This window comes from Asterias rubens, chromosome 7, assembly GCF_902459465.1.
Source record: "Asterias rubens chromosome 7, eAstRub1.3, whole genome shotgun sequence".
Taxonomy (NCBI): domain Eukaryota; kingdom Metazoa; phylum Echinodermata; class Asteroidea; order Forcipulatida; family Asteriidae; genus Asterias; species Asterias rubens.
This window is the reverse complement of record NC_047068.1, coordinates 11,861,563-11,875,821: the sequence shown is the minus strand read 5'-3', so window position 1 is coordinate 11,875,821 and position 14,259 is coordinate 11,861,563. Positions and strand designations below refer to the sequence as shown.

The window sequence follows — 14,259 nt, the reverse complement described above, 5'->3', positions numbered from 1 at the left end:
AAGGCAACAACGGTAGCTAGTTACGATAATCGTAACCCTCTATGATGATGGCAATTTCACTGTATGCAAAAGGTTACACAAGAGACAAATGTACCAGTGTCTTACTAATCCCTCAGAAAATATCATAACGATTGTTTTATTTTGTTTTCTTCTTTAGTTTGAGATTTTAATAATAATTATATTGTATGGAACTGGCTGGAAATAGCCTTGTTTGACAAGGCCCTTAATCCAGATAATCAAGTTGAATGGCGACATAATTTTGCTGTTCAATGGAAGCTTGGGCGATATCGATTTATTTTATTCACGATATATCGCCGACAATATATCGCGATATTCGATATAATCGTGATTAATTAAATTTGACATCATCAGTCTTCAAACTCCAAGTGAAAGAGACAGTCATAGCATAAGAGAGGTGTTCTAATGACCTATTCTTCTGGTTTTACTCCAAACCTATGGGGTGCAAGATGTCTCAGCTAGCAAATACATCGCGATATTGCGATATTTAATCAATATCGCGATATATCGCGATATATCGATATTTCGATTAAAACCAAATCCATCCGATATCGAAATCGTTTCCAAATTAATATCGCGATATTCGATAATATCGTGATATCGCCCAAGCTTAGTTCAATGCTTTTTTGAGTCAAGAGTTATAAAATAGTTTATATTTTCCTTTCATTTTTAATAGGCTATCATTTTTTTAACCAAAGTAGATCCTTTCATTTTTAATAGGCTATCAGTTTTTTAACCAAAGTAGTATAAATCTGTGAAGTGTTTAAATTACTTATTATATGATTTCTTTCTTTGTCGACAACTCTTGTTTACATTTTTCTTTCTATATGTTATCCAGGAATCCCGTTGCTGAGCAGTTTGATTATCTCACCACCCACCTTCAACTGAGCAAGGAGCAGATTGACTCTGTTCATATAATCCATGTCTTCTATTTGTGATGTCTTGGTCATTTGTCCGATTCTTGAGACAAGAAATCAGTTCAAGAATTCCTTTGTCTTCATCATCTACTAATTTTCTTCCAAATTGTAGGTGAGTGTCTGTTTGAGATTGTGTTTAATTTGCAAAATCAGTTGTAAAATTAGGTGTGATCCCTGGTTTAGGGCAGTTTTAGGTTGAATGGCTTCTGACTGGAACCCCAAACATAGATATTGACAAATAAGGGAGACCCCCCCCCCCACCCAACAGCCGGGCGAGATGGCTCAGTTAGTAAAGCACCGGCATAATAATCCAGAGGTTGCATGTTCAAATCCTTCTCTATTAAATTTTCTTAGTCAAATCATGAAAATCGCTCAATACTGTGTAAAAAGAACACTGAAAAGAACTCGGACAGCAGAATAAATGTTTTGTAAATAAATTGTAAGTATAATCTCGATTGGCTTAATTGCAAATTTATTTCTGCAGTGGTTTATTCTTCCTCTGATGCAACCACAACCTCAATGGGTTGGTTGTGACAAGATCATTCTACTATGTACTCGCTAACATTTTCCAGTGAGTTTTGTTCTTCTTCTGAGAATTACCATTCACAATTGGTGTCTATTTTGAAATTCACCTTCACAAGAAAAGTGAACATAATTTGTTTTATATTTCCATGATGAACTAGATGACTGGTTTGTTTTCCTTTCCAACAATTTGAAATGTTTCTTTTCTGCCCACCAGACTTATTATAAGAACCATGGCTACCGGCAGCTCAGATGTATCCCACAAGAATCGATTAGCCAATGAGAAGTCACCATATCTTTTGCAGCATGCCAGCAACCCAGTTGATTGGTCAGTAACAGTCACATGCAATATCATTATTTCCGAAATCCATTTCATTTATTAACCAATAGCGTACAGATAAGTGATCCATTTAAAGGGTTAGCTCATCCAGTTTAGTCCATCAAGGGCGAGAGGTTCAACAAAAGTATTCATGTTTAAGTATGGGGACATCATTGCTGATGTGCAATCTGGGGGAAATCTGTGCTGGGCAGCGCAGTGATTTTTGCTCAGAGTGCTGGGCAAAAGTTGTTATTTAGCTACAACACTGGTGCACATAATTGTCTTCGTGGGTTTTGAGAAAATTCTCTCAAAATTTTTGGATGGGGGCTGGGACATAGACAGTACTTAAATGCAGTTAGCTGAAATAAGATTATCCTTCAGCTTTGTTATTGTCTGTTCATCGGGTCACGTCAGTTGATCATAGAATCCCACTTGGGAACATGTCCGCTTCTTGGTACACAAGTTGCATGATAGATCATCTTGACTGTGTTTGCTCCTTCAGGTATCCATGGGGACCAGAGGCATTTGAGAAAGCCAAGAAAGAGAATAAACTCATCTTCCTTTCAGGTTAGTAACACAAAAATTGGTCCAGAAATCCTAAGATCAAATGAAAGAAGAGACGATGTAAAAACTAAAGGTAGAGGCAAGGATTTCACAGAGCCATAAGATTCATCTTAAGATGAGTTGTCTGTATTACCATAGTGATTTATTAGTGACATCACACTTTACTTAGCAGTTAAGATTGATACACAGTTAAGATCAATCTGAGCTCTTTGTAAAATTGGCTGCAGGAATCGCAGGGTTTACCCCTTTTGGCTCGATATTACAAAGATCTTAGGTTGATTTTAAGTGGGCATCAATCCTAACTGCTAAGCAAAGTTTTATGTCACGTTACAAATCACTATCTTAAAGCTGTGGACACTATTGGTAATCACTCAAATTAATTTTCAGCATAAAAACATACTTGGTAACAAGCAAAGGAGAGCTGTTGATAGTATGAAACGTTGTGGAAATGGCTCTCTCTGAAGTAATGTATAGTTTTTGAGAAAGAGGTAACTTTCAAATAATGAAAGACTTCAGTTAAAACTTTTTATTATGGATCTAAAAGCACACCAAGTAGTGCAATTTGTTAGTATTCTCTTGCAAATTTGATGTCCAATTGAGCCCAATTTTTCACAGTTTTGTTATTTTATGCATTTGTTGGGATTCACCAAGTGAGAAAACTGGTGTTTAACAATAACCAAACGTGTCCAGTGCATTTAAAGGCAGTGGACACTATTGGTAATTACTCAAAATACTTATTATCATAAAACCTTTCTTGATTATGAGTAATGGGGAGAGGTTGATAGTTTAAAACATTGTGAGAAACAGCTCCCTCTGATGTGACGTAGTTTTCGATAAAGAAGTAATTTTCCACGAATTTGATTTTGAGACCTCAGATCCAGAATCTGAGGTCTCAAAATCAAGCATCTGAAAGCATACAACTTTGTGCGACAAGGGTGTTTTTTCTTTCATTAATATCTCACAACTTCGACGACCGATTGAGCTCAAATTTTCACAGGTTTGTTATTTTATGCATATGTTGAGATACACCAAGTGAGAAGACTAGTCTTTGACAATTACCAATAGTGTCCAGAGTCTTTAAGTCGAGTTAAGAGGAGGCATGTAATATATGTTCATCAAAACACAGCAAAGATAATGAGCTTAATTAAAAGTTGATTCTCAACCTATAAGCGATGTCCATCATTCACAAGTTTATATATTGTTGCTATACATTTAGTGGGCTACTCAACCTGTCACTGGTGCCATGTGATGGAGCGTGAAACATTTGAGAGTACAGAGATTGGTTCGTTGATGAATGAACACATGGTGTGTATTAAGGTGGACAGAGAAGAACGACCCGATGTGGACCGAGTTTACATGACCTTCGTTCAGGTAAGGATTATTGGACCAATCCATTGTGATTCGCACTTTTTCTTGCCACAGATATAAATCCTGTGACGGTTAAACGAGTTATTGTTTAACCCTTTTAAAAATCATTATTCATTTAGTAATTTAATAATAATAATAAATAATATTTATAGAGCGCCTTTTACAAAAGTTACAAAGCGCTGTACAATAACTACGAATAAACACAAAATATATTAACTAAGCTTAGCAAAGAAGTAAATGAGTCTTTAACATGGCTTTGAAGGATTCAAGAGATGAAGCCTGACGGATGTGAAGAGGGAGATTGTTCCATAATGTAGGTGCGTTGACTGTGAAGGCTCGTTGGCCATACCGGGTGTAGGTGCGGGGTGCAGGAGACAAGCACAAATGGGAAATAGAAGAGGAATAAAGATTGCGAGAACTGTGGGCTTTGGTGGAAATAAGGTTCTGAAGATAAGTAGGAGCGAGACCAATTACGCTACCGATTGAACAAAAAAATACCAAACTATTTCAAACTTACCCAGTCAGTTCACCTTTTGGCTTATTACTTGATATTTGATATTAAAAAGTCGCATCCCTTCAAGATGATCCCCTGGCTGCCGCTTCCCAGGTTGTATCGTAAACTTTGATGTGATCCCTGGTTATAATAATAAAAATAATAATAATAAATATCAAAGTCTTATATAGCACATGTATCTACCAAACAAGGTACTCAAGGCGCTTATAGTATTAACATTATACAGAAAGGTTGGTTATTGAAGTTATGAATTCTGAGACCCAATTATGTGGCACCCGCATAAGGGTTTACAAGGTGCTACGGCGCATACCGCAGCCACAGCCAGGAACACCGGGGCGAACCCCTTCTCTTTTCACTAAGTGCACTGGGTTCTTTTACATGCGCTACACAACACATGGGATCACGGCTTTATGTCCCATCCGAAGGACGAAGCAATGGTTAAGTGTCTTGCTTTAGGGCACAAGTGTCAAGGCTGATTAGAAGCACCAGAGTTTGAATACGGTGCTCTTAACCACGCGGCCACGACACTTCCATGGCAGTTATGGGTTGAATGGCTTCTGACTGGCACAACCAAACATAGATATTGACAAATAGGGAGACCGTCAACTTAGGGCTGGATAGCTCAGTTGGTAGAGCACCGAAACGTAAATCCAGAGGTCAATGGTTCAAATCTCGTTCCAGTCATTTTTTCTTTGTGCAAACCCAAACCAATGTATCAAGTTACAAGAATATTTCATTAGTCCCGGTTTCAATTCCATGGCATTGCTGATATACAGATCACTATTATAAACTTACCTGATATCTGATTAACCTTTTCTTAGGCCTCAAGTGGAGGCGGAGGTTGGCCTATGAGTGTTTGGTTGACCCCTGACCTTAAACCCATCGTCGGAGGGACATATTTCCCACCAGCTGATCGATATGGTCGTCCTGGATTCGCTACAATTGTTAAAAGCATCTACAGTCAGGTCAGTAAGTATATTTATAATTACTTTATTACAGGAACATGTCGCATTTTTGTATGAGTCATTTCATGTTAATATTATAATATGGGAGGGCACATCTTTTTGGATGACAGTTTTTTTTACTTTTGCTCTTCCCTGGACAGCCTGTGCTTGTTTTATTGTTTTGTCCGAAGAATTAAAATTTAATAAAATAAATAAATGAAATAATAATAATGGTATTAACAGCTCTTGTATAGCACAATAACAGAATTCGTTATTGTGCTTCACAAACAAAGAAGAACAACTTCAGCAACAGGAAAACACTGCAGTTGTTGTAATGTGCGATTGCACCACGTGATGAGTAAAGCAATAAATCAGTCAGGCGTGACCATGCCTAGCACCATGCAAGCCCTGGCCACGCCAGTTGTATTCCTGAAACCATCCTGTGTGCTGTGTGCCTCATTTAAGCTCCTCCAACCCCCAGGCTTCAGCGGTCCGACTCGCCTATTCGGTCAATATTCCCTGAATGTTGCTATAGGATATTCCTATAGCGCCAGCCACACAGATAATAGGTTTTGAGATTGCCCTGAAAGCATCAACTGTTGGTGAGGATCTTATGGTCTGTGGTAATTGGTTCCAGAGAGTTGGCACGAGCACACTGCCATCAGCTATTTGTTTGTTTCTCTTTGAGATGAACAGACGAGTAATGTTCCAGTTTGAACGTTGCCCTTCCCTCGATATTCAATGTAAAGTTTGTTGCAATGGGTGCATTCATTTAGCTTCCCTGGGTCGACCCCGGTCTGTCCCCGGTGTGTTCGAATAGCTTTGACGTCATTTCAGGGGCTCACCAGGTGAGGGTCGGCCCCAAGTGCCCTGCTTGTGGAGTGGGTCACTTGGGGTGACCTGAGGTGCATGACGTCACCACGAGAGGGTGAGTGTGATCGTTTGATTTGCTCATGGCAGGGGCTCACCGGAGTGGGCACCGTGGGGTCGACCCAGGGAAGCTTATCGAACGCACCCATTGTCATTTTAGCCTGTGAAAAAGACTCTGCTAGGAACAACCCATGAAGCCATTACTAGTAGTTATAATATGCAGTTCTTGTATACACATCTGAGGGCATCTCAAGGCACTTGTTAAAGGCAGTGGACACTATTGGTTATTGTCAAAGACTAGCCTTTACAGTTGGTGTATCTCAACATATGCATAAAATAACAAACCTGTGAAAATTTGAGCTCAATCGGTCATCAAAGTTGTGAGATAATAATGAAAGAAGAAAACACCCTTGTCACACGAAGTTGTGTGCGTTTACATGGTTGATTTCGAGACCTCAAATTCTAAACCTGAGGTCTCGAAATCAAATTCGTGGAAAATTACTTCTTTCTCGAAAACTATGGCACTTCAGAGGGAGCTGTTTCTCACAAAGTTTTATACCACCAACCTCTCCCCATTACTCGTCACCAAGAAAGGTTTTATGCTAATAATTATTTTGAGTAATTACAAATAGTGTCCAATGCCTTTAGGCTCTTTACAAGGCATTTGAAGCTCTGTTCAAAATATAACACCCCTTTATTTACATAGCACCATGTGACCATTTATGAGGTGCAATAAGCAGCCAGTCAAACAAGAAAACATCAGGGGAAAACCCCCCATCTCTTACATGTCGAACTTGAACCCACACTCTGCTGAGCTTGAGTCCAGTGCGCTGCAATGTCCGCTCGGCCAAAACACATCACTACCATTTCACCTGAAGACGAGCAGAGTATACTGTTTGAAACGTCATCACCACACCGGCTCTTTTTAGAGCCAACACTCCCACAAAAGAGATTTAATAACAAGAATAATAATAATATAGCGCTTCCCACACCCGAAGGGCGTCTCAAAGCGATCTCAAAACAAATTCCTTTAACCATCTCAGCTTCCTGGGGAGTATACAACCTGTGCAACAAGAACCATCTCTGCCCTCACAGGTATCTATTTACCCCTGGGAGGAGAGAAGCAATAATAGCTAAGTGTCTTGCTCAGGAACACAAGTATCACGACCAGGACTTGAACCCACACTCTGCTGAGCAGAAGCACGAGAGCTTGAGTTTGGTGCTTCTATCCCCTCAGCCACGGCACCCCCTGATTATTATTTATTTTCTCAAACAGTGGAGCAAGGATCCTGAGAGGATGATGCAACAAGCAGACAAGATCTTACAAGCTTTACAGAAAGCAACGACCACCAAGGCTTTGTCCGATGCTGGACCGCTAGCCATGGCCTCTAGTGTCAGTTTGTGTTATCGTCAACTAGCCCAGAGCTTTGAACCTCAGTATGGAGGCTTTGGAGCTGCTCCTAAATTCCCACAACCAGGTACGTACTTCATCATGGTGATGCACGTATACAGCGCACAAACGTTACAGTGGCTACAGTTTGTTCGTTTTGTTAATATTCATTTCCTTTGCTCGCATGTTGAGTGGCTTGGTGAAGCTAGTTCAATCCAATACCAATCATCCCCCGGTCATCAGAGAGTTGCTGTGGTAAGGTGCGCATAAGTGCTCCACCTCTACGATAGGGTTCTGTAGGTTGGGTCTTCTTGTCCAGAAGTATTGAGAGAGTGTCAAGCCTAGTTCCGTAATCGATCAGTTGTAGTCGTTGCTTTTGTTGTGTAATTGGTAGTGACATTGCTTCATTGATAAAGTTAAGTATTGATGATTCGTTCAGGGTATCTAATGTTAAGTGCATCTGTAATAATAAAACGACTTAACACATCCCTTGCTGACGCTAAGGTAAACAATGGAATCGTGCATGCCTGTATACGCATTGCACAATTCTCTCAATGATAGATCTTCTCTGACCTCAATGAAGGCGCTGTTTGTGGCTTGTAACGTCATATGCACAAGTTTTAATGGGTGCTTCTAACAAGTTTGATTTTTCTCTTCTCTTTGTAGTGAACTTTAACTTCATGTTCAGGATGTACAGCATTAAACCAGAAAGTAAAGATAGCAAGGAAGGTCTTGAGATGTGTTTGAAGACGCTACGGTTCATGGCTAAGGGTGGAATGTATGACCACATAGCTCAGGTAAGGAAGGTCTTGAGATGTGTTTGAAGACGCTACGGTTCATCGCTCAGGGTGGAATGTACAATTACATAGCTCAGGTAAGGAAGGTCTTGAGATGTGTTTGAAGACACTACGGTTCATGGCACAGGGTGGAATGTATGACCACATAGCTCAGGTAAGGAAGGTCTTGAGATGTGTTTGAAGACGCTACGGTTCATCGCTCAGGGTGGAATGTACAATTACATAGCTCAGGTAAGGAAGGTCTTGAGATGTGTTTGAAGACACTACGGTTCATGGCACAGGGTGGAATGTATGACCACATAGCTCAGGTAAGGAAGGTCTTGAGATGTGTTTGAAGACGCTACGGTTCATCGCTCAGGGTGGAATGTACAATTACATAGCTCAGGTAAGGAAGGTCTTGAGATGTGTTTGAAGACACTACGGTTCATGGCCAAGGGTGGAATGTATGACCACATAGCTCAGGTAAGGAAGGTCTTGAGATGTGTTTGAAGACGCTACGGTTCATGGCCAAGGGTGGAATGTTCGATCACATAGCTCAGGTAAGGAAGGTCTTGAGATGTGTTTGAAGATGCTACGGTTCATGGCTAAGGGTGGAATGTATGACCACATAGCTCAGGTAATTAGTGATAGCAATGCTGCAATGGTCAGCACCATATCCACGTACATTCGATGTTGTTTATGGCTTAGGGTTTGAATGTTCAATCGGTTTACCGTTTACTGTAAACATAAAAAATTGTTGAAATCCGTTTTGAAATTTCCTAATGGTTTTATGAAACCAACTGTTAGAAGACAAAAATACAAATGAGAAAGAGAAAGGGCCGATCCTTTTCTGAAAATGTTAGCCTCAGACAGTATCCATGAAAAATGATTAAAATTCCTTCTGTTGGTGGATCTGTCTTGTCTAAAATCACCCTCTAAATGTAATTAATTATTTGTCAGTCCCCTACAATTTGTTGCACATTTAACTTGTAGTTTGAGGTTTTCTGACTGAGAAAACTGATTGTAGTGTTCTGTTAGTCCTGATGTATCCTGGAAAGTGTGTTGACTTCTTGTTTCTACAGATCGCTCACAGTTTGGATTGGAATCGGTAGAAACCGTTCAACGGGAGTCACAAGTTATGTCCTCCATATCATTTCAGGCCTGAGTCACTACAAATGTATCTGTGCACCATGAAAAACCCATATAACTTCATTTGGGGTGTAATTAAAGGCAGTGGACACTATTGGTAATTACTCAAAATAACTATCATCATGAAACCTTTCTTGATTACGAGTAATGGGGAGAGGTTGATAGTATGAAACATTGTGAGAAACAGCTCCCTCTAAAGTGACGTAGATTTCGAGAAAGAAGTAATTTTCCGCGATTTTGATTTCGAGACCTCAAGTTTAGAATTTGAGGTCTCGAAATCAAGCATCATAAAGCACACAACTTCGTGTGACAATGGTTTTTTTTTTCTTTCATTATTATTCTGCAACTTCGACGACTGATTAAGCTCAAATTTTTACAGGTTTGTTATTTTATGCATATGTTGAGATACACCAACTGTAAAGGCTAGTCTTTGACAATTACCAATAGTGTCCACTGCCTTTAACAAGTGCCTTGAGATGCCCTCAGATGTGTATACAAGAACTGCATATTATAACTACTAGTAATGGCTTCATGGGTTGTTCCTAGCAGAGTCTTTTTCACAGGCTAAAATGACAATGGGTGCGTTCGATAAGCTTCCCTGGGTCGACCCCACGGTGCCCACTCCGGTGAGCCCCTGCCATGAGCTAATCGATGTTGAGATACACCAACTGTGAAGACTAGTCTTTAACAATTACCAATAGTGTCCACTGTCTTTAAGTACATTTCAGCCAACATGCAATCAAACAATTTCAAGAAAAATACAAATTAAAAATAAATTGAATTATGTTGGTGAGAGTACACAAACATTTGTAATCAAGCTGCATAGTTAGGACATAATTAGGACAAGGACATTTAGGACAAGTTTAAACATTTCTGATTGAAAACGAAGACTTATTGTTTCTTTTCTTGTTAGGGTTTTCATCGCTACTCAACGGATGATTTCTGGCATGTGCCACACTTTGAAAAGATGCTTTATGACCAGGGTCAGCTGGCAGTCAGCTACCTCGATGCCTACCAGGTACAAACTACAATTCAGAATACTAACCTTCCCTAATCTTGGAAATAATCTGGTCATTGCCTTAAGAGCACCGGATTCAAACTTTGGTGTTTCTGTTCAGCAGAGTTTGTATTCGAGTCCTAGTCATACACATGTGTCTTTAAGCAAGACACTTAACCATGATGCTACGTCTTTCGGATATGATGTACATGCAAAGCGGTTGGTCCCATGTGTTGTGTAATGCACGTAAACGAACCTAGTGTACTTATTGAAAAGAGAAGGGGTTTGCCCCAATGTTCCTGGTTTGATTTGCAGCTGATTGCGCCACAGGACCTTGTAAACCATTCATACGTAATCGCACATTACCTTACAGAAAAAAATATTGAATGTTTAAGCGCCTTGAAGCCACTATTATTAAAGGGTTGCCTAAGATATTTTTTTTTCCTATTTCAGATTACAAAAGATGATTTTTTTGCTGATGTTGCTCGAAGCATATTGCAGTATGTCTCAAGAGATCTGAGTAACAAGGTATGTAAATAGTTGCACAAATTCATATCGGTGAAAAAAAGTTACGTCCCCTTTAAGGCACTGGCCACCTTTGGGAATTGTCAAAGACCAGGGGTTGATTTCACAAAGAGTTAGGACTTAGTCCTTGGCTTCACAATCCCCCAAAAAATGAATTGAAACATGTGTGTACCCTGAACTATTGACAGACAAAAAGAGACATGACACAGGAAGACAAAATGAATTGAAACGTGTGTGTACCCTGAACTATTGACAGACAAAAAGAGACATGATACAGGAAGACAAAATTAATTGAAACGTGTGTGTACCCTGAACTATTGACAGACAAAAAAAGACATGACACAGGAAGACAAAGAAACAATACAACACACGTTACATAAACTACAGGGAAATGTCAATCTTAAACAGATCAGTGTGAATCTTACAGCACAGGGATGATAAATTTTGGAATTTTATCTGAATTCAGATTTGTAAAATCGGCCTTGTGATGAAAAAAAGAAGGTGGAATTACCTACTAAAATTTGGGTCCTTAATTCAGGCTTTTTTGTCAACAATGACTCTCACCCCTGATCTTAGCATGAGTTAACATTGGAAAGATGTTTTCAACATAATTTGATGTGCAGTTTGACTTACAAAATTACAGCGTACATGTACATAGTGCACAGTAGCAGTGTGTCACTTTGGTACAATGGGGTCAATAAAAACCAATATCTTGACTCCTCTCTACAGACCGGCGGGTTCTTCAGCGCTGAAGATGCTGATTCTTTGCCTACTGCAGACGCCAAAGACAAAAAGGAAGGAGCTTTCTGCGTTTGGGAGGAAGATGAAATAAGAAGCTTGCTGGTTGACAAGATTGAGGGCAGTGATAGCGTCACATTGGCTGATGTGTTTTGTAAACACTATGATGTTAGAAAAGAAGGCAATGTGAATTTTGAACAGGTTTGTTTTTCTTATGTTAATTATTCAAAGCATTTTAAAGGCAGTGGACACTATTGGTAATTACTCAAAATAATTATTAGCATAAAACCTTACTTGCTAACGAGTAATGGGGAGAGGTTGACGGTATAAAACATTGTCAAAAACGGCTCCCTCTGAAGTGACGTAGTTTTTGAGAAAGAAGTAATTTTCCACGAATTTGATTTCGAGACTTCAGATTTAGAACTTGAGGTCTCGAAATCAACCATCTAAACGCACACAACGTCAGGTGACAAGGGTGTTTTTTTCTTTCATTATTATCTCGCAAGTTCGATGACCGATTGAGCTCAAATTTCCACAGGTTTGTTATTTTATGCATATGTTGAGATACACCAACTGTGAAGGCTAGTCTTTGACAATTTCCAATAGTGTCCACTGCCTTTAAACTTCATATTATAAATTATTATCATAAATGGCAGCCAAGAGCTGGGCTTGATTTAATGGCTCTGCTGACTGTTACAGTCCTGTGTCGTTGCTGCATGGTCTAAGGCAGTGGACTCAAGTTTGATAATTTACAGAATGTTGGTTCAATTTCTTGCCTGGTGGGTCCAGATACGTGTGTTCCTTGAGCAGAGCACGTTATCATATTTTCTTTTCTCCGCCCATGAGTACAAACCGGTATCAGCGAGAGCTGGGAGGAATCAAAGACAGGCAGTACATAGTAATAATAATAATAGCCCGTTTTTATATAGCGCTTTTCACACCCGGAGGGCATCCCAAAGCGCTTCACATTATTACCCCTGGTCACTGGGCCTTAAATCACTCCTTAAACCATCTCAGCTCCCTGGTGGGGAGTATACAGCCTGTGCAACATTAATATTCGCTACTCGGCTAAATCAATCACAAGAACAATCTCTGCCCTCACAGGTACCCATTTACCCCTGGGTGGAGAGAAGCAATTATAGTTAAGTGTCCTGCTCAGGGACACAAATGTCACGACCGGGATTCGAACCGACACTCTGCTGAACAGAAACACCAGAGCTTGAGTTCGGTGCTCTTATCCGCTCGGCCACGACACCCTACATGGAATAGAGCCGTTGAAATAGCTCTTTGTTCTACATCCCAGCAAAGCGTGAGTGTATGGGTGACCACAAGCAGACATTCTGATGTCATCCTCATTTACCCTGATAGGAGGAACCAGGTCAGACACACTGGTGCCACAAATAATAATAATAATAATGAAGTCTTATATAGCGCCGGTACCCGCCACAAAAAAGGCGCTCATAGTGCTCGCTCATGATACAAAATAAACAGTTCAAAAGAAAGGAACAGAAAAATTATGTTGAGAGTAGCTGGTCAACATTAAACTTTAAAGAGGTGAGTTTTGAAGGCAGTTTTAAAAGAAGATGCTGTATTTGCAGTCCTGATGTGGTAAGGAAGACCATGAAAATATCTGTAGAAAGGGCATTACTGGTTACAGACTTTCAGTGGGAAAGAGGTTGTAAAGTTTTAAACCTTGTTTCCAGGATCCTCACAGAGAACTTCTTCACAAGAATGTTCTGATTGTTCGCGGTTCTCTTGGAGTGACTGCAAAATTCTTCAAGCTAGACGAAACTTCAACAGAGAGGGCGCTGTCCAAGGCTCGGGAGATTCTGTACAAGGAGAGACTGAAGCGGCCGAAGCCTCATTTGGATGACAAAGTACTGACAAGTTGGAATGGTAAGAATTGCAAACCAATGTGTTGTATATTTGTATTGCTACCTTTAGATGAGCAACCCCTGTACCACTGTGCCATACACATTCTTTCAGAATTGTGTAGTGTTTTGGGCCTTTTTTTCCAGCTATTTTCTTTATTCATTTTTGTTCAACCCCAAATCATTTTCAAAGTTACCCAGTCAGTTAACCTTGTGGTTAATTGTTCAATTTTTTTTAACAATAATTAATATCAGGGATGTGATTTCTCCGTTTTTAACCGGAAATCCGTTTCTGTTTAAACCCCCACTAAAAAAAATGTTTAGTAAACAAAATTATATATTTAATAAATAAGATCAAATTCATAAGAAAACAAAGATAAAAACCATAGAACACCCCAGATTGCAGACTTGGGCTTTCAAAACCAAAGATAAATGTATGGAAGCAGGCTTCGTAACCACAAGCTTTCACGCTCGCAATCTTTCACGCTCTGCGCGCGCAAGCTTTCATGCTTTGTGCTCCTAGTTCAGGTTTTTTTTTTCAACAGCATATCCTGTTCCTGACGTATGCAAAAAGGATATTAATACAAGATTGATATTGATCATGTGGACAGAACATGCTTCTAAACACTTTTGAGAAAATATGCTTAGCTGACTACATTTTGACAACAGCGTGGTATTTAGACTTGGTTCCAAGTCTGTGATCGTGCTTAGTCTTCCTGATATATTATTGGCTAAAACAGTGCCCTCTCAAGGATAAACCTCCATCACTGGAGCGAG

At 39.8% G+C, this 14,259-nt stretch overlaps 1 protein-coding gene across 1 annotated transcript in view; it reads left to right on the top strand.

The window, feature by feature from the left end:
- LOC117292761 (spermatogenesis-associated protein 20-like) overlaps positions 1-14,259 on the top strand; it is a 40,072-nt gene that overhangs the window by 1,038 nt on the left and 24,775 nt on the right. Inside the window, exons 2-12 of the mRNA XM_033774910.1 lie at positions 857-1,047; positions 1,675-1,785; positions 2,279-2,343; positions 3,557-3,711; positions 5,044-5,187; positions 7,313-7,514; positions 8,093-8,223; positions 10,265-10,369; positions 10,802-10,876; positions 11,603-11,812; positions 13,315-13,507. Of these exons, the coding sequence (XP_033630801.1) occupies positions 956-1,047; positions 1,675-1,785; positions 2,279-2,343; positions 3,557-3,711; positions 5,044-5,187; positions 7,313-7,514; positions 8,093-8,223; positions 10,265-10,369; positions 10,802-10,876; positions 11,603-11,812; positions 13,315-13,507 (1,483 nt within the window). The 5' untranslated portion in view covers positions 857-955. The remainder of the gene's footprint in view (positions 1-856; positions 1,048-1,674; positions 1,786-2,278; positions 2,344-3,556; positions 3,712-5,043; positions 5,188-7,312; positions 7,515-8,092; positions 8,224-10,264; positions 10,370-10,801; positions 10,877-11,602; positions 11,813-13,314; positions 13,508-14,259) is intronic.